Source organism: Cariama cristata, unplaced genomic scaffold (genome assembly GCF_000690535.1).
Source record: "Cariama cristata isolate BGI_N322 unplaced genomic scaffold, ASM69053v1 scaffold12385, whole genome shotgun sequence".
NCBI classification, from domain to species: Eukaryota; Metazoa; Chordata; class Aves; order Cariamiformes; family Cariamidae; genus Cariama; species Cariama cristata.
Genome location: NW_009618198.1, coordinates 19,507 through 39,670, shown reverse-complemented (window position 1 = coordinate 39,670; position 20,164 = coordinate 19,507). Strand labels below are relative to the sequence as shown.

The 20,164-nt window shown below is 38.3% G+C and overlaps 1 protein-coding gene across 1 annotated transcript in view; it reads left to right on the top strand.

The window, feature by feature from the left end:
• The first annotated feature begins 8,152 nt into the window (after positions 1-8,152).
• The window catches only part of LOC104162113 (copper-transporting ATPase 1-like), a 19,015-nt gene continuing 7,003 nt past the window's right edge, over positions 8,153-20,164 (top strand). The window contains 12 exon segments of the mRNA XM_009700764.1: positions 8,153-8,260; positions 11,302-11,791; positions 12,538-13,272; positions 15,066-15,272; positions 16,319-16,482; positions 17,015-17,176; positions 17,790-17,866; positions 18,043-18,268; positions 18,728-18,961; positions 19,258-19,349; positions 19,770-19,897; positions 20,056-20,164. The exon segment at positions 20,056-20,164 is cut by the window's right edge and continues 1 nt beyond it. Coding sequence (XP_009699066.1) covers positions 8,153-8,260; positions 11,302-11,791; positions 12,538-13,272; positions 15,066-15,272; positions 16,319-16,482; positions 17,015-17,176; positions 17,790-17,866; positions 18,043-18,268; positions 18,728-18,961; positions 19,258-19,349; positions 19,770-19,897; positions 20,056-20,164 — 2,732 coding nt within the window.

The window sequence follows — 20,164 nt, the reverse complement described above, 5'->3', positions numbered from 1 at the left end:
TCCGCCCGTGGGGCAGACCGCGCCGTGTGGCGCAGCCCGGGGGAGTTCGCTCGGAGGGGTGCGAGCAGCGGGTGAGTACGGGGGTGACTCGGCGTTTCGGAAACAGACCGACCTAACGAGAGCTCTGGATCCACACCACGGCTCTGAATCCAAAACGGTATTTCCTGCTCAACGGTGTCGCTTTGTGCGTCTCCTTCTGCCTTTGTTTTCTCTCCAGTGCTAGGCAAACGCTGGTGGCAGGGGGTCACATCAACACTCCGGTGGTTTCTTTGGGATGTGGTCAATGCCAACAGGTTGAGTAGTGTCAAACAGAGAACTGACGGGAAGCGTAGTAGGCTGTTGCTATCGGTGGACATCCACATTTGAGGTCTCGTTGCTTCTTGGTATGTAGTAACTGTGCACTCGCTGATAGACTTGAAAAAGTGTGTCTTCTACCGTTGGTGATCTTCGGAGACCTGTAATGAATTTGAGTGCGCGAGTCGCTGAGCCTCTTCTCCAAGGTCCTTTTTTTCAAATCTGAGCTGCTTAACTTGTACCTCTGAAACATCTTTCTTAGTGTTTTGCCTTGAGATGGTAGCATGCTGTGCACTAGTACATTTTTCCAATGTTTTCATAGTGTAAATATTCTGGAAAAGAGTAAATAGTTGTTTATGATGCTTTGGGGTAAAATCTCATGAAAATGGGCAACAGCAAACCCAGCTTAACTATGGCCTCACTGTATCCATGTTCTGGAAATTGCATATAATTATTGTTGGTGTAAAGTTCCTTAAAATCTTTTATGCAGCCACCAAAGATTGCATTTCTGTACTTAAATACTTGTTGAATAGTATCTGTGGATGTAAGTAGACCAAGAAATAATCTTTGCTGTTTGGTAATATGGAAATTCGTTGTGTGTATTACAATGCACTGCGTGAGCACAAACACAGTTTGATCAGAAATTAATAATTATGGTGTATTTTGTTGTAGAGAAAAGACTTGAAGCTTTTTTTTTCCTTCCCAGGTGGTGAACTGGGAAAGTAAAAGGTAGCATTACGTGTCATTTACTGTTTTATTCTTTTTTTTTTTTTCTTGTACAATGTATTCCACATTGTTCTGCCTTGTGCTTTGAGACTAAGGTCAAGAATGAGTAGCCCCAGTTGGCCTCAGTATGCTCACATGACAAGGGTTTATAAATTATATTCTGTTCCTAATATTTGCTGTGATTCTTCCCTGGGAACATTAATACTCTCCAAAAATCTGACTTGAAGAGGTAGTAGAAGGACACAAACAAGTAAAGAATTTGCTAAGAATTTGTCTCAAGTATTATAAAACTCTTGTTAGAAGTGAAATAGAATGTTTGCAATGTGTACTTTTTTTTTTTTAATCTGGCTTGTATAGAAATAAAGTCCCTGAGAGTAATTTCCATAGTCTGCTGACCAAGCAAGGCTTGTTAAAGTCTTGAGCAACATGAATTACAACCTATTTAGAGTATCACATAGCTGTCTGTGGCACGTATTTATTATAGATGTGCAGTTTCTCCCGCAATGATTAAGCCTCATATATCTAGTAATACTTTCAAATGTATCTGTTTGCCAATGAATGTAATAAAACGTCATTCTTTCATTTTGGACCAGATCTCCTGTAACCCATTCTCTAGCAGTTTTGTAAGCCCAAGGATGACATGATACAGCTTTTTTGTTTCGTGCTATCCTTTGCTCTTTTTCATAGGTCTTTACAGACTTACAGGGACAGGTATGTTTTTTTCCATTTAATGTAATTAGTAATTTATCTTTCTGCTGCCATAAATAAAGCAAGGTATAAAGTAGGACTCAGCCATTTAGAAATTTAATAAAATCCAAAGGCTGTAGTTAAATCTGACAGAACTAATAATTTGTCTCTGTTCTGACTGTTTTTTGTGTTGTTTGTTTTTTTTTTTTTTTTTTTTTTTTTTTTTTTTTGGCCTAGCCTTGACCTTTTAGTTTCAGCAGCTGTAAAATCATGGTAATTATATATAGAAAACTGGTGAAAACTGAAGTTGTACACTTAGCCAGAAACATTGGGTGCTTCGTGTGTCCTTACTGATCCTAGAACAGGCACAAAGCGTGTTTGTCGTGCTCAGTGCTTTGTTACACTGTGATGCCTGGGCTACCTCAGATACTTAGAAGCACTGAAGTGGTTTTTTGTGGGGTAAAGTGAGAGTCTGGATTTTTACCAGTATTGTAACTTCCTCTTTGCATTGTTCATATTTTCTTTTTTTTTTTCTTTTTTTGATACTGTGAGGTTGTGAATGGCTTAACTTTAACTTCATCAAACCTTATCTTGCTTCAGGTATTTTATAGCACATCCATCCCAAAAAATGGTTTAGAGAGATGAATCTGAGTTTCTCAGTCACTTTGTGCTTGATCACTGTGCAATTTCCCTTTCTATAGGAAGAAATTGCTGTTGGAAGTAGAAATTATTTCTCTTTCTGTTGCTTCATTCATTAATAGAAACACCAGTTGACTTTCTTCAAGAAAATGAAATGTTTGGATTTTAACTTGCACACAGGCAACCCAAGCATTAAGCCTAAAGTTGTACCTGAAAAAAAAGCATACAAGGACTTATGTCTATTCCCAAATACCGTTTTGGTTTTAGTTAGCCTTTGTACACGTCCTGTTCTGTCCCTGAGCGTTGCTCCTCCCCATGTAGCCCACTGTGTTCGGATCTGCGCTGCTGCAGAGCCAGGTTATTTCTAGGGCTCTGCTGCTTCATTGATGGGGTTAGTATACAAACAAGGAAGTGCTACTGCCTCCTGTACTGCAAAACACAGGTGAAAGTAATGAAAGACAATAGAAAATGGGAGTTTTTAAAGGTATTAAGCAGTAAATAGTACAGTAGAGAATACAAAAAGCTTTTACAAAGCTTGTTCAAAGCCAAGGCTCTTCATAAGATGAAGCCGCTTTAGATGATATTCCAAAACGGAGGTAGCTGAATTGAAGCCTTTTGGTTTCTTGTATTGTAAACACATAGCTGTTAGATTAAAGAGGAGGGGGAGCTGCCACTTGTTTGCGTTGTCAAGTCCTAAAATTCTTTACTAATTGATGATGAAGGCGTTGAACAGATGGAGCAATGCATTGGTTAAGAATAAAACAGTTATGCTTCTCTAAAGCGATGTGTGATCTGAAACTTACTTAGCATCTCACTTAAAAAGGATATGCCCATAATAATTTTGAATTAGTCATTTATTAGCAGTCATTTGCCTTGCAGTCAGTGGTAATAATTGAGATCTTCAGTGTCCGCTTATAAAATATATGTTGTCACCTAGAAAGCTTTTTAGATATTACAGAAGTTTTAGACTTGTTGATTGTTTCAGCTGCATCCTGCCAGAACCATAACTGTCCCTTGTACAGTGAGGTTCTCTTTTGAGCTAATGCATATATGTATATAGACACACATGAGTATATATGCATTATTTTATTATATATATAAAAACATATTTTTAAATGGGGAGAAAACAGAGATATATAGCGATGGATGGCAAGAGTGAGGAAACCGGGCGTTCCAAGTTCAAGCCATCACTGGAGTATACACTGATTGCTACACAGCCTCATGCAGATCTTTTGACTTCTGCATCCATTTTTATGTGAAATTGGTAAAATATTAGCACATGTAAGGAGAACTAGGATTAAAGCGTCAATATTTGTACACATCTTGTGTACATCTAGTCATAATTTATTGGTGTAAAAAATATTTTTCAGGCTGCTTAGTCATGAATTATTCTTAATGTTGTCAGAAGGAGGAAACGCCAACAAAAATATTTCTTTTAAGTTTCAGCCAAAGTATTTCTACCAGGAAGCACTCATAAGGGAGGCAGAGTATTAGAAATGAAATAGAATGTAACAAGGTAGAATACTGTCTCAGATGTAAGCTTTTAAATTTAACTTCTTGTCCTGGGCATTTTGTAAGGGGAGGAAAAAGGATGCGTGTATACTTATAGTCACTATGTCTTAACCCTGTACTTTTTTTTCTGGGAACAAGATCTGTTTAAAGCATCAGGAGCTCTGGAAATCCAGACAATTTGGTCTTCAGAAATCTCAGTAAGGCTGTATAGAAAACTGCGATTGTGAATGTGCTGTTTCTCAATTCAGTGTTAACAATATAACGTAACTGATGTGAAGAGACAGTATTGCCATTACAAATGGCTCATTTTCTACTTTTAGATTTGGACACATCTAATTTCTTAGAGAACAACCTGTTTTGAAAAATGGTATGAAAACTGTTAGCAACTTGCAACAAAGCAAGCAAAAAATGTTTGTCATCTTCCCCACCAACAGAAAGCTATTAATGATGCGTATATCTCATAGATCCAGTAGCGTTTGTTAGTTAAAAGTCAGAGAACAAAAAGAAGAGACAGTTTGATCCAACAGATAAATTCTATGATGGAAGTTCAGGATTCAGTTCTAGTGCTTTGGGGCCTTGTGGGGTAAAATTAAAATAAAATTCTTTTTCTCTTATGCCTTTATGCTTTTTGCATCTTTGAATTGCAGTCTCTTGCAGGAAAGGATTTTTCTGTACTGTATTTATACAACGCCTAACACCATGGGGTCCTGATCAGTTGGTCCTAGCGGAGCTGTCTTTAAAAAACCTCACCAACCCAACAAAGAAACCTTCTTGGGGCAGTGGAATGATTGGAGCTTGATTGCTTTTGATTTATTATTTAAATCCAAACACAAGTAGCAGATGATGTGTTTTATTTTAAAGGAAAGATTGTGTCTGTATGAAGCATACACTTGAAACACAGGACGTTCTGTTGACATAATAGGATTCTAATATGCTTTATAAGTGGTCCTGAATTACTGCCGAGTATTTTCTTGCGCTTCTGTAAATATCATCCGTCATATTTAAAGTGACTTTACAAACTTTATTTAGTTAATTAGGCCACTAAGGCAGACTAGCTCTAATAATTCCTGTTTCTCTTTCCACGTGCTACCTTTTAAGTAGGAAAACATGAGGATGTGTAAGAAATGGTGGAAGTGATTACATGTGAAATGAACAGCAGAAGGGCAAGGAAACAGACAGAGAAAATGGAGGAAATACTTTGTCCGTAGCAAACTATAATAATAGTAGATGTTAAAAAAAATGTTATATATAAGCAGTTAATTTTTTTAATGCATTGATGGGCATTCGGTAGCAGTGCTGATGGCTACTGTAATCATTTTAATAGTACTAGTTCACCATATTACATACATGGTTGCTGCGAGTTTGACATATGACTTTCAGAAAAGACTTTAATGTTGTATCCTAATTTCTTATAATAACGGCTATTATTGTACTGTAGCTTGAGTCTCTTAAACCAAAGAACAGGCAAGATAGCCAGGAGCTCAGCGGACTTTCTCAAACTGGTGTACAGCTGCACCCCAGCTCTCATCCAAGGCAACATCTTGCCGACCTTTGGTTATTTTTAGATGGCAGCTCACAACCAAAGCATTGCCGTACTTTTTTTTTTTTTTCCCCAAAATACGGTAATAGTGCAGTTGTCAGGGCAGTTCAAGTTGATCATGTACCTGAAATGCTTTTAAATTCACTTCTATCCAAACCTTACTAGAGGACAGATTGACTGTCGACGATAGACTGTTGTGTCTCATTTTAGTTAGTTGTATGGGTCTGGTTGTGCTCACAAAACACACTCTGAGTCAAGTACTTTTTGAAACTCTGTACTTCAGCTTTGTGGGAATGCTCATTGCTCCCTGACGGTGGAATTACATCTTTGTTTGCTCTATATGGACTGAGCATTCCTTATGGAAGAACTGAGGTAATCAGTAAGGATCATATTTCAATATGATGACATGAAAGCATGTATTTTCTTGGGTAGCTTCATAGTGTTTTTAAAAATATCTTGTACCTCTGACTGTGCAGGTGAGCCTGAGAAAGGACCTACCATATGAAATTTCTTTAAAATAGACTCTTCTGCTGATTCATAATTCTCTTGTGTGTCAGGTGACAGTTCTGTATTTCTGTAATGTGTGGATATTTACACACAAATATTTGTGTGTTTCTAATAACTCGGGTCTTGTAAGAATAGGTGAGAAGTGAGATCTGTAATAACTCTTCAGGTGGAGTTGTCTTATTTCTGTTCTTAGCAGGGATGGGTTACTGTTTTCTACTGACTATAGCATAATATGATGCCTTCTTTAGCAATAGTAGCTTACTGTCACTGTTTTATCTTCTGAGGCAGCAGCACCCAGTTAGTACAACCAGTGCAAGTGTTAGTGCTGTTTTCTTGTCCAGCCTTAGCAATAATCAAAGCTCTTGTTGCCTGAGGCCCTGCTTTGTGGGAGCTCTTTCCTCTGTCTCCTGGGTGCTGAGACCACATCCGTCTGCAGTGTGTCCTGCCTGCGCTCACACCTGCATCCAGATGTGGGACGAGAGCAGGACGCGGCTTTTGATTCTGATCCTGCAGCCACCCACAATCTCAAGTTGTGCTTGCAGCCCTTATGCTTCCCAGCTTCATCCATGATTGGGCTGGGAAGATGAAGTGTTAGCGCTTTATGGTACATTCAGAGTAAATACCTGATTCCTTTCAGGAAAGTTGTTCAAGGTTGTTCAAGGTTCTGATCAGATTTAAATACCTGTGAGAGTGCTGCTCAGACTGTCAGGTTTCCTTTATGCCTTGCTGAACATTGCTGTCCACTAGCCATACTTACCGTTAATGTGCGCGAATTCTTGGTTTGTCTAGTCATTTACAGCGTAGCTTTTGAACAAAACTCTTATTGCCTATCAGAATGCGAAGGTTCATGCCACAGTTTAGGTGAATTAGCTGGTCATTTCAGGATTTTTGGAGATGCATTAGGAAAATAAATCTTTAAAATCAGCTTCTCGGGCTGTCTTTCATGTTGTTCACATAGTTAAACTTTTTTTTCTTTTTTGACCTAGAAAGCATGGTTAAACTCTCACAGGTTAGTGGCTGACAGAAGTTTGCAATGTGTTCGTGGCTCTTCATACATAATGCAGTTAAAGGAAAAATATGTATTTCGTCTATCATAAACTTCGCTAATTCAGAGGTTTTGACTGTCTTTACTTCTTGTTGATTAAGCTTCAGCATTTAGTTTTGTGCATCAGTGAGGTAAACCTGTTTCTATGATGAAACATCCTTGTATTCTTACATGGTTTGTAGCATGTCTCAAAACGAAACCAGAAAATTTCAGACCTTCTATAACAGGGAACGGTTCTGAAATGTCACCAAGGAGCAAGAAAATTAATTTTATCAAACTTTGTTAATACTTAATGTGATTATAGTTTTCCAAGATAAGTCCCTAGGGCAAAAAATTGAGTTAAAACACATGCTTAACTTTAGCTGTTCAGTTAATCATCAAAATTTGCTGTTGCTTCCACTGCAGCCAAACATTAAGCAGTTAACTGTGATCATTTTCCTAGTCAGTAACCTCTCTGTCATTGGAAAAAATAATGCAAATTTTCAAAAGGTTTAAAAAGAAATCTGGAAATCACTTTTTTTGCCCTCTTTTACCTCTGTTAACAGTTTATGCATTGGACTATTTTAATAGCTTTGCATTAACTATTATTTCTACAAATGAATTTCATTTAGGTTCAGTCATTTTTTTTCTGGGCTTGTTTTTATGAGTAAAAATAATAGCAATCGTCTTCAGCGAAGCAGAAATTAGACTTTTCTGAATGAGATGTGGAAAAGGCATGATTTACTTCCTAGGGCTAATTTCAGTATCACTTGTTTTTGCTATTATAGTATAAATTTATATCTCATATATAAATGTTGAAAAACATGATCACCTGTGTCACTGTGGCTTACATGCTGTCCTCTGTCATTCTAGCATTCCAAGAGCTGGTGTCTCTCTCTCTCACTTGCTTCTCCTTATGGTTTCATCTCGCACACCAGTGAATTGCAGCTTGCTGCATGCGATTAAATGATCTTCATTGTAACACAAATCAAATAATAAATGTCTGAATACTTGCCCTTTTTGAAAATTCATAGGAGTAAATACCTAAAGTTCTCCTTGTTCAGCTTTGCTCAGATGTTGACAACTACTGGAGTTAACATGTGGCCAAGTACGTCATCTGTTAAATCCCTGTTTTGATTTCTATCTTTGTGAAATGATTTAAGAACAAATGTCTTTATTGTTTTTGGCCAACAGCAATGAGAAGACTTGAGTAGAGTTTCACAATGGAGGTAAAATCCATAGTCATCGGTGTGGAGGGGATGACATGCAATTCCTGTGTTCAAACCATTGAACAGCATGTCGGGAAGATGAATGGTATCCATAACATTAAAGTAAGTAACACTATGGCTGTTTCTTACAAAGCTTTGTTTTTATATGAGAAACCATGATAAAGTATGCACTTTAGGGAGTAAAATATGTGCAAAGAGTATTTTCTGTATGTTTCATGAGAAGCTGGTGTTAGGAGTGCATTAGTGGATTTCTGGTATAAGAGAAAAACAAGTGCTTACTTTATTGCAGTGGGAGCTAAGTCATTAACTCTCAAGTAATTTTCTGCGTTACAATTAACGCAGTATTCTGAAGCAATGAGAAAAAAGTTAAAAAAGAAAAATGCAAGAGTAAGGAATTTTTTAATGAGATAAAGCAAAAGCCTTAGAACTTACACTGGTGAAAAAAGCAAGCTGTCCTTGTCCCTTATACTGAATAAATGTCAGTATTTGCTCACAGGCTGCCGGGCCGTTTCCTTCAAACTGATAGTACAAAGAGGTCACTTGCACAGGCTCAAAAGCATTTGTGGGCTTGAGGTGTCCAGTTAATCATGTCGTCGTAGTTGGCACACCATGAAAAATAAAGCTGTTTTGTTGTGATTCATGAGATAAGAGTAACAGGTAATCCAGGTGACAAAGGAACGTCTTGCTAGCTCTTTCAAGCTTTAGAAGTTTCCTTTCCTTTACTGTCCATGAAGAAATGAGAGAAAGAACAGCAGAACTGTAGTCTTGAACTGTTAACAGAGCTACTTGGTTTGCCCTTAATCCAAATTTCATTGATCTGACTTGATTTTAACTTTTTTTTCTTAGCTCAGAGAAGATACTGGTATTTTGTTAGTATTTTTTCTATCATGGGCAAAATATTGGACTGTAGAGTATTCTAGGGTAAGCTGATTATTCCTACGCAATACATCATTTTACAGTAGTTTTGATAGTGGAAACAGTTTAAAAGCTGGGAGATTCCTGTTAGTTTTATGACCTAATTTGTGCTGGAAAGAACAGCCCTAGCAATTGCAGCAGCAGAAAATTGTAAAGTTTACTTGGTATCTAGATCCTGAAATCATGATGTAACATTCTGTAGTGGTTGATTTTACTCTAAATACTATCTTCCTGGTTTCATCAAGAGATAATTTCTATTTTCGTGCATATCTCTTGGATCAACACTTTCCTTCCCAGAATAGGATATCCTGTCTTAATTTGGGGGGCATGTGATTGTTACCACGAACTGATTTTGAAGGGCTCATTGTGGTGCACCATTCTGTACAAAGGCAAATGATGCACTAGTTCGTACAGTTTCCTTTTTGCCTGAAGTAGGCGTTCATGTACGCACATGGAAATTTTGGTAAAAAGCAGCAATATTTATAAGACATATCATTTTTCATCTTCCTTCAACTTTAATGGAGCTTTAATGTGATATAAGGCTGTGCTCTGACATGAGAACCTTGAATCACTGAACAGACTGAACAGTTTTGGAAATACAGATACTGCTGTTAGCATCTGGCATGGTATGGTCGGATAAGTCACTAGGTATCCGCAAGCGTGAAGTCAAATGAAGGCTAAAAGCAGCCTGTAAAATAATACCCTCCAATAATCTGACTTCATAATCCTCCCTTTCTGCCATATTCTAGCAAAAGATTTAATCTCGGCAACCTTGCATTTTTATTGTTTCAGGTAATTTCTGAGAATGTACAGGTGACTTGAGATAGGAGAAGGAGGAGAGATCATCCTTTAACTTGATTGAAGACAGTGTGCATCCCATAGTGTCTTTTACAAGGAATGAAGCAGGGCTTTAAAAAGGACAGTATTAAGAGTTTTGTATTTAGGTTTTAAGGTAAATACATTATCCCAAAGCTGAACGCTATTTTTAAAACTACTCCTGGCAAGCAAATGTATTGGGAAAACTTAGTCTGAGTAGAACAGGACTATAAGAAACTTTAAGAGGTCATATTTAGTAATTACCCTCATGACAGCATCAGAACTTCAATTCAGCTGGATCATTTGTTTCAGAAAAATCTCTGAGAATAATAACCAGAATTTTGTTCAGTTATTATGAATTGAGTCAGCAAGGGAGATGAATGTGAGATGGCTAGTACGGACAAACAGAGCTGCATTTAGATTATTTTGCCTCCAACTGCAATGAAACCAATAAATGTCCACTTTGCTAATTCTGCTAAGGCCTGTAATTTGGACAAAAATGAAGAAAGGTGGTTCTTAAAATGATTTAACTGGTCTAATTTAATCATGACTGTGGTCTTTAGGTTGTACCTTTGCCCAGAGGAAAGATAGGATTGAATGATAATGTGTTGGGCCTCTGGCAGGCATCAGCTTTCTCTTTTGGAAACTGCAATAATTGTGTTTGATGTATCATCAGTTGGGAGGAAATTAAATTGAGGATATTTGTACCATCTGATGTGAAAGGTTAGTACCAAATCAGGACGTCTCTGGATCACCAAAATGTACAGAGAGACGAGAAACAGCTTCTTTAATATTTGTAATATATCAAATTTCAAAAGTGAATTTTGTCCTGTGAAGTCTGATGCACTTTATTGCTCATAGCAAGTTACCAGCCTGTGTCTAAGATGCCTAGAAATACTGGACTCCTTTCACAGCTACTTAAATCTGTGAGTTTTTTCAAAGAGTGTTTTCTTCTGTCCTTGTAGCCTAAGGGTAATTACTACTAACTGCGGAATTGCACATGTGATTAGAATTTTTTCTGTGGGCTGTTTTGCTTTTCAGATTGAATTGGGTTAGTCATCATAATTCCAGAGAGTTTGGCTCTGGAAGTTTCATTAAATGTGTTGATGCTGTCTGGATGTCATAAGTAAAAGTGACCAGACAGACTTACAAAGGATTCTGAAACTGGGGCTGGGGTTAGAAAACCGAACTATTCTTTCTAGCTGTGTTGTTGCACAGATGAGCAGAAGTTACTTTGTGATGACTATTGGTATGGCTTTACTCTTCAAGGTGAGCAGTGATAGATAAAATTATACTGGACAAGTATTACTAATATATGCAAGTAAAAGCTATTTCTAGTCTCATTCAGAGTATTAGTTCTCATCTTAGTATTGCAGTTTGCTAAAGTGTTTTGGTTTTTTTCCCCTTGCAAGGTGTCTCTAGAGGACAAGAATGCAGTCATCATTTATGACTCAAAACTGCAGACTCCAGCAACACTGCAGGAAGCAATATATGACATGGGATTTGATGCTACATTAGCTGATTCAAACCCACAACCTGTTTTACCTGACACTGTTTTTCTTACAATTCCTACTCAGTCAGCTCTAACGTCTAAACAGATTTGTAGTGCACTACTAAAGAACAGAGGTATCGTGGATGTTAAAATGTCCTCCGATCGAAAAACTGCAGTGGTGACTTTCATTTCTTCCATCATAAATGGCAACCAGATTATCCATATGGTCCCAGGTGTGGATTTAAATATTTCTGCACCAGAGGTTACGCCTGGAACTGGTGAAGATTCCAGCTGGGCTCAAGCAAGTAGTGTTGTGCTGCGCCTGAAAGTAGAGGGGATGACCTGTCATTCCTGCACCAGCACCATTGAGGGGAAGATTGGCAAATTGCAAGGAATTCAGCGGATTAAAGGTAAAATCTTAGTGTATTTTTACATAAGTTGAAGTTGACCATGCTGTTTTCTGATGGCATTGTGGAGATATCTTGGGTTTATAGTAGATAGCTTAGTGTGACAGTTACTTTTTGTGGTACCAGGTATTTAGTTACATGTTTAATTTGGACTAGAAGTGAAGAAAGGGACCCAAATTGTGGTGAGGCTGTTGCTGTTACCTGTGTGACAGTATTCAGTGGTTGCTTTGTATTTTGGTAGGGAGCCTGGAGTAGTCATGTTCCATAACTTTATTACCAGTTCTAGAAATCGCTAATACCAGATGTCTTTTTTGTGTGTGTGTGGTGATTAATATTAGTTTATATTTTCTGTTCAATGAAAATTAATATTAGCATATATGTGATTGTGTCTAAAAGGCATGACAAAATTGTCTGTATAAATAGCTTTGGCATGAATGTATTGCCACAGATCCCTGATAAAATGATAAATTTAATAAGAAACAGTAATGCCATTTGTGAAAGTCCTGGAGAAATTGCAAAAAATGGAGGAAAAGAAGAGTTGAAAATTGTTGTACTATTAGACAAAAAACGGTCGAAGAACTAAATAGATTGATATTTACCAAACCGATTAAATCTCCTGTCCATTGCAGTTACATTTCTGAGCATTTAAAGCATTCTTGGAAAGCTTTGACAAGATCTGTTGTTCTTAGGGCAACTAGCTTCTTATGCTTGGGGCAGTAATACACTTATTTTTATTGATTAATTCTCAGTGTCCCTGGACAATCAGGAAGCTGTTGTTGTCTACCAGCCTCATCTAATTACAGCAGAAGAAATAAAACACCAAATTGAAGCTGCAGGTTTCACTGCATCTTTCAAAAAGCAGCCTAGACTCCTCAAGCTCAGTGCTATTGACCTGGAAAGGTTGAAGAATATTCAGACCAAAGGCTCTGAGACAGCACTGAAAGAAAGCTCGAATGTGAATGATACAAAGACAGTTATCTTCAGAATTGATGGCATGCACTGCAATTCATGTGTCCTTAATATTCAGAGTACCATATCAGCACTCCCATCAGTAACAAGTATAGTTGTTTCATTAGAGAAGAAATCTGCTATTATAAACTATAACCCAAACTTAATTAGCATAGATGTACTGAGAAAAGCCATAGAGGCGGTGTCTCCAGAGACATTCAAAGTCAGCCTTCCTGATGAATATGAAAATGTAGAACTTTTCCCCATGCTGGCATCTCCACGGAAGACTCCTCATCCAGCTTTGAAGGATGCTAGCCAGCCACTTACCCAAGTTGTTGTGATCAATATTGAGGGAATGACTTGCAACTCCTGTGTGCAGTCCATTGAGGGAGTCATATCCCAAAAGGCAGGTGTAAAATCTATTCATGTCTCTCTCTCAAATTGTACTGGGACTGTAGAATACGACCCTCTGCAAACATGCCCAGAAGACTTGCGATCCTCAATAGAGGATATGGGATTTGATGCATCTTTATCAGGTAATGACATATTAAACTTTTAAGTTTAAAAGGATTGTGCAGTCCTGTTTAGGATTTGGTACCACCCAAGATGAAGTTTAGCAGTTGACATATACTTCATGCTGACCAAGAGAAGCTTTGTATCTTCACTGTCAATGAGATAAAGGAAGTACAGGTATGCTTCATTAATACATCAGATTAATTAAAAATGATTGAGTCATCTGGAAATATAAATGTGTCAGATAAATACCGATGTTCAAATGGTGCTCCAGTTTGCTACTGTATAATATTCATGGCATGAATATGGAATTGGAGCTTTGCTAGCTGCAGAGACTATTACGGATTGCTGCGCTGAAGTTTCTTTAATAGAAAATTATCAAGGACTTGGCTCCTGTGGAGTAACTAGTGAAGGGATATTTAGGCAGGCTCAGGCGTGACTGAGGAGTGACAAGAATCTGAAGAGTGTGGACATTGCTGAGGAAGTTAAAATGATGCTGTTGTGAGATAGCCCTGGTAGGCAGCTAAGCACCACCCAGCCGCTCGCTCACTCCCTCACAGTGGGGCGGGGAAGAGAAGGTAAAAGAGCAAAAACTTGTGAATTGAGATAACGATAGTTTAATAGGTAAAGCAAAATTTCCGTGTGCAAGCAAAGCAAGGAATTAATTCATTACTTCACATTGGCGGGCAGATGTTGAGCCATCTTCAGGAAAGCGGGGTTTCGTCATCCATAACAGTTACTTGGGAAGGCAAATGCCATCACTCCAAACATCCCCCTTTCCTCCTCCTTACCCCAGCTTCTGTTGCTGAGCATGATGTCATATGGTATGAGGATATTCCTTTGGTCAGTTGGGGTCAGCTGTCTTGGCTGCGTCCCCTTCTAGCTTCTTGTGCACCCCCAGCCTCCTTGCTGGTGGGGTGGGTTGAGGAGCAGAACAGGCATTGACTCTGGGTAAGCCCTGCTCACCAATAACTAAAACATCGGTGTGTTCTCAACGCTATTTGGTCACAGATCCAAAAGATAACACCATAGGAACTACCGTGAAGAAAATTAGCCTTGTCCCAGCCAAAACTAGTATGGATGCGTACTGTGATGACTGGTACACTAAAAGTAATTGCACAGTGGGAGCAGATGGCTAGATAGTAGAATGCAGAAGACTTACGGTGAGAACGCAGGCAAATATTAATAGGAAGAGAGGCTTCCTCAGGGGACAGGGAAGCTCCATTTCTTGATTGAATAAGATTAAACTTTGAGAAATACAATATGTGAGCTATTTTGTGGCAATAACTGCAGAAGTGGTCGAGTGCTCCCATTTAATTCCCTTCATACTGCTCCAGCATAAACATAGCGTCTCCTGAATTGCTGTAAGAAGCAGTTGTGTGTAGTTTGAGAGCCCTTCTCTAAGATCAAAAACACTGACTTGGCTTGTGAAACATGCACTTGCTTACACATTCAGCTTTGTGCCCCAATAAAGTCAATAAAATTGTGTGTAAAACTAAGGTTGCAATGCAGAGGTTTAGCTTACAACCTACAGAAGAGGACAAAGGATGTGCAACAGGACAAATACAATGAGGAAAGGCAAAAGGAAAAATAGTAACAAAACAGTAAGTTGATCAGTGGTCGAACCATTTGTCTTGTTTTCTTTTGCTTACTCTTAATTGACAGACAGATGTATGAATCTGATTGACAGGGCATGTACAATTACCATTTTTTGGTCTAAATTTACCGCAGCTTGTATTTATGGCTGGTGTAGTACCAGCTCATACCTCATTGCAATAGCTATTTGTAATGTCATGAATTTCAATCTCCTTTTCAGCAAAGGCAGAACTACCTGTGGCAATAGCTCAGCCCTCACCCGAAGTGCAGCTGGAATCTCACAAAACCGAGCCTCCCTCCAAAGTGTCACCAACCCACCTTGCTAGACAAGAGACAAAGACTATATCAAAGTGCTACATCCAAGTCACAGGAATGACGTGTGCTTCATGCGTAGCCAACATTGAGAGAAATTTGAGAAGAGAAGACGGTAAGATATATGTCAGCATAGTCTGTTAAATTTCTAAGCGTTTCTTTTGGAGAATCCATCTAGTTTTGGTACAGCATTTTTAATGGGTGGGTTGTCAAGAAAAGTACCGTTGCTGGTGGATTTCGTGGGTGAGAACATAATCTGCTTCGCTGTTGGTTCGTAGGATGAAAACAATGGCTTTCTTGCCGCTTTGTGGGCATGCTGGCTAGAGACTGCCTCCGCAAAAGCAGGAGTTGGAGTGCTCCAAAGAGAATATAGGTGTCAAATAAAGATCCTTTTGACTAAAACAAATCTTTTCTACTGGAGGAACATGCCCAGGTCTGCAACTTAAAGGCAGAAGCACATGTGCCTGTATTAGGAAGGGAGCTATTAGAGAGGGACAGTATTAATATGGATTAAAGAGACATAAGTTAATTTCAGCTCTGCGAGTCAGGACAACTATGTCTGTCTACTGACAGTGTGACAATTATATTTGCAGGAACAAGTAGTTGCATGACTATGATGCAATGAAGAGTCATTAATGTAGACTGCGTTTAATTATTGTAATGAAGGTGGATGTGTTCCAATTTAACATGGAATTTAATATTTTTTTGTCCTAGAAAATGGATTAATCTAAATCCTTTTCATTTAATGTACAGTAGGATTGCACATTGTTAGATCTACCCTTTCTCATACATGTTCTTTCTTGAAGAGGCGACTTTTAGAAATGGTAAATGCAGCTCAGAAAAACATGCAGAACTGTATTTTAGAAGAACTTCTTTTAAGTAAAAATAAATAATCTTTTCATATAGCATAGATTGAATGTTTGTAGTTAGACTGTGAAAAACATGCAACTCACGTGGAGTAATACTTTCATCTGTCTCACCTGCACTTGGGTGCTTTTGTTGTTTGGTTGATGTATCTTCCAAAAATGATAATGTTTGTCTTATGTACCTACAGTATGGTAGCTTTCTCAATTTCAATAAATTGCTATTGTGCCATCATGTTACCATAAATGCAGTGGGGTTCTTAACCATGATCTGCCATTCACACATTTTGTTTTCTAGGAATACATTCAATACTTGTTGCCCTAATGGCAGGAAAGGCAGAAGTGAGATATAATCCTGCTGTCATACACCCTTCAGCTGTTGCAGAGCTTATACGGGAACTGGGATTTGGAGCTACCGTGATGGAAAATTGTGATGAAGGAGATGGAATTCTGGAACTTGTTGTAAGGGAGTGATTAAAACTACTAGCCTGATATTTATTACTTTTATCTATTGGATGTGCCTGTGTAAGCATCCACTTCTTAAAGTGTTGATGATATAATAGCGCTTAATTTACCAAAAATAAAGTATAAGAGTCCATCAGGTATGTATCACAAACTATATCTTGTCCTGCAAACTGTGCTGGCTCACTACTACCACAGTGAAGTCGGAGAGATGTTCCTGTGGTTTTTTGATTACTCTGCCTATTGCAGAAATTTCTTGGATTTTTTTTTAATAGCTGAGTGTAGCTCAGTGTACCCCAGCTCTGAGCTTGAAGAGCTAGCAGAGCTTTAGCAGAGCTTAATAACCTCGTCTCTATGCTCTACTTCGTCCATAGTGCTCTCATCCTTAATGAAAGCGCTCCATGTCACTGCTTCAAACCCCAGAAATAAGCACTAAGTAATTCAGGGTAGTCATAAGCACTTTTCCTACTTTAAGATGCATTTACTGAGTAACCTGTGGTTTTGGTAACAGGCAGGAACCTTCATTTTACAGGTGAGAGGAATGACATGTGCTTCTTGTGTACACAAAATAGAATCCACCCTCATGAAGACTAACGGCGTTTTATACTGCTCAGTAGCTCTTGCAACCAACAAAGCACACATTAAATATGATCCTGAGATTATAGGTCCTCGAGATGTTATACAAGCGATAAAGGTAAGTTTCAGGAAGGCACCAAGTCTCATAAAATAGCCAGTGTCCTTTGAAGAGTTACGTACCCCAGAAACAGAAGGGAAGACTATCAAAGGAAAAAATCTGTCTCTTTTCTTCCATCTGCTATCTTCTTAGTGCAGGTTTCTGCAGATATTATGTGTGTTCTGGCTCCAAAGCAGTGCTCTATTATGAATTTGCCTAAGCATTTAAACAGCAATATTGGGAAAGCCAGGCTATGGTAGAGTTGAAGATACCAGCTATAGATTTGCAGAAAAATAAAGCACATCTACAAGTACAGTAGCAGGAGAGAGGTGAAATAAGTTTCTTCGCCTTCTTCCTCAATTTCTCTACTTCTCTGCTGCTGCAGGAATAACCATTTTGGAAAGCCGCATTTTAGAATGGCATTTTAATGTTCTAGAAAGGCTGATTTCTACATCAGATTACATTTCTCTCTTTGCCAACTATCTAAAATAATAGTAACAATCATATCAGAAATGTTAATTCAGTAAATCATATGAAAGGCTGATACCATCAATAATGTGGCAATAAATTTATATGAGCACAAAGTGTCTTTAAAAATGAACTGTTCTCCTTTTTATTATGCTTTTTTCCTTAGGATTTAGGTTTCACTGCTTCGTTAGTCAAAAAAGACAGATCTGCTAGTCATCTGGATCACAAACAGGAAATAAGGCAGTAAGTATTCCTGAACATATTTAGATTCTCTAAACAATTTTGGTTCTTTTTTAATCAAAATAAAGTTACGAATTTTTTTTTGTGACTGTGCAGACTTGCTAGCTAAAATGCTATCCAGCACTTGACTGTAAAACAATTTTTTTCTGTGTTTTTTTTTTTCTTTTTTTAAATCTGAGGTGGAAACGGTCTTTTGTTGTGAGTCTTGTTTTCTGTATTCCTGTCATGGGGCTGATGATTTACATGATGGTTGAGGCCAATCAACTTGCAGATGCTCATGCACATCACAACATGAGCAGTGAGGAAATGGAGGCCCTTCACTCCTCTATGGCCCTGGAATACCAGCTCCTACCAGGACTGTCTGTTATGAATTTTCTGTCATTTTTACTCTGTGTCCCTGTACAGGTAAGTGGGAATGTGACAACTCCTAGTTTGTTGGGCTTAAACACTCAAAGTGGAAGGCCATGAAGCAATTAAATTTGAAAAGTGACTGTACTTACGCTGATTTAAAATGCTTTTGAAGTTATGTGCTTCTGCAGTTGCCAAAATAAGTGGTGCTAGGGACCGTTATGGGCAGGCCAGTCCGTGTAGAGGTGCTGAGCAGCCAGGCAGCATCTGAGGCAGCCTGCGTAGGTAGCCCCTCTAGTGGGCGTGGGGAGGAGCTGGTGGAACTGTGTGGAGGTGAGAAGACTCGAGAGTACTGTGGTAGAGATCATAGCCCTCAGCTGGAGCTGGGGTTTTGTTCAGGAAGAGATGGAGAAGGCAAATAACATAAATAAAATGAGTGTTTCCCCCTCTTATGGAAATGCTGCTGCTGCATGTTACAAGTATGTATGTAAAATACAACTGATGCTCTTCTTGCAGGCGTTTGGAGGCTGGCACTTCTATATACAGGCGTACAAAGCACTGAAGCACAAAACTGCAAATATGGATGTGCTCATTGTTTTGGCAACCTCCATTGCATTCGTCTACTCCTTTGTTATTCTTCTAGTTGCAATGGCTGAGAAAGCAAAAGTGAACCCTGTAACTTTCTTTGACACACCTCCTATGCTGTTTGTGTTCATCTCATTGGGCCGGTGGCTAGAGCATGTTGCCAAGGTAAGGAAAATAAAAGCCCAGTATATCTACAAGCTGCAAGACACTAAATCATTTCAGAATGTTGTGTACCTTTAAAAAAAAAAAATCCCATGAAAAAGCTTTGTTAGGTTCTTTTAACCTTGTTTGTTGTAAAATCATTTTCAGTAACTGAACTAGTAAAAAATATGAAATTACGTATTATAAGTCTGCAGAAAGTATTTTTCTTAATAGGGTAAATTGCAACATACGCAGTTGTCATTTACCCAGCAGGTTTTTTCAATAGCATAGTCAGAAAAATATGAAAATTATTATTCTAGGGTAAAACATCAGAAGCACTGGCAAGACTAATTTCATTACAAGCTACTGAAGCTACTATTGTTACCTTGGGCCCTGATAACGTTCTTTTAAGGTATCTTGCTTTGTCATTTGCTTTTTCTGTTGTTCCTTTTTTGTTGTTAATATGCTTAATTCACAGACAAATGTTGCCATTCTATAGAACTATGAAGCACCTAACTTCAGATTTGCTGGCAGACTTGCCAGATATAAATGTTAAAATGCAGAAAAACTAACACTGCTCTGGTTTTGTTCTATTGGAATCTTGCTAATTTTTACTGTAATAAGAGAATTAGTGGATTTTCCCAACTGGGAAGTAAATAAAATTATGATAAAATAATTGTAGTGCTCTTTAAAATGGCCTTTCTTCTGACAATTTTTGTATACGTTAACAACATCAACCAATGAGATTATGCTATGTGTATAGTGGCAACTCCTTTTGCCTGGGTAACTTCAGTTAACAATCTCTTGTTAAAAACCCTATGCATCGTTCTAGTGAAGAGCAAGTTGATGTCGAACTGGTTCAACGAGGTGACATTGTCAAAGTGATCCCAGGAGGCAAATTCCCAGTGGATGGTTGTGTTATTGAAGGACACTCTATGGTAGATGAATCTCTAATCACAGGTAAGCATTTGCTTTTTGCAAGTGTAAAAATGTTTTTCTTTTCCTTTGAATGAATCTGAAGAAGGGAAGTTGAAGCTGATGTTGCATGTTAGGTGTTGGTAGCTATTATAATGTTGCTGAAAAATATACCTTAGTATCTGTTGTTGACCTTTCCCTAGGTGAAGCGATGCCTGTGACTAAAAAACCTGGCAATACAGTTATTGCAGGTTCTATTAATCAGAATGGATCACTGCTGATTTCAGCAACCCATGTCGGAGCTGATACAAC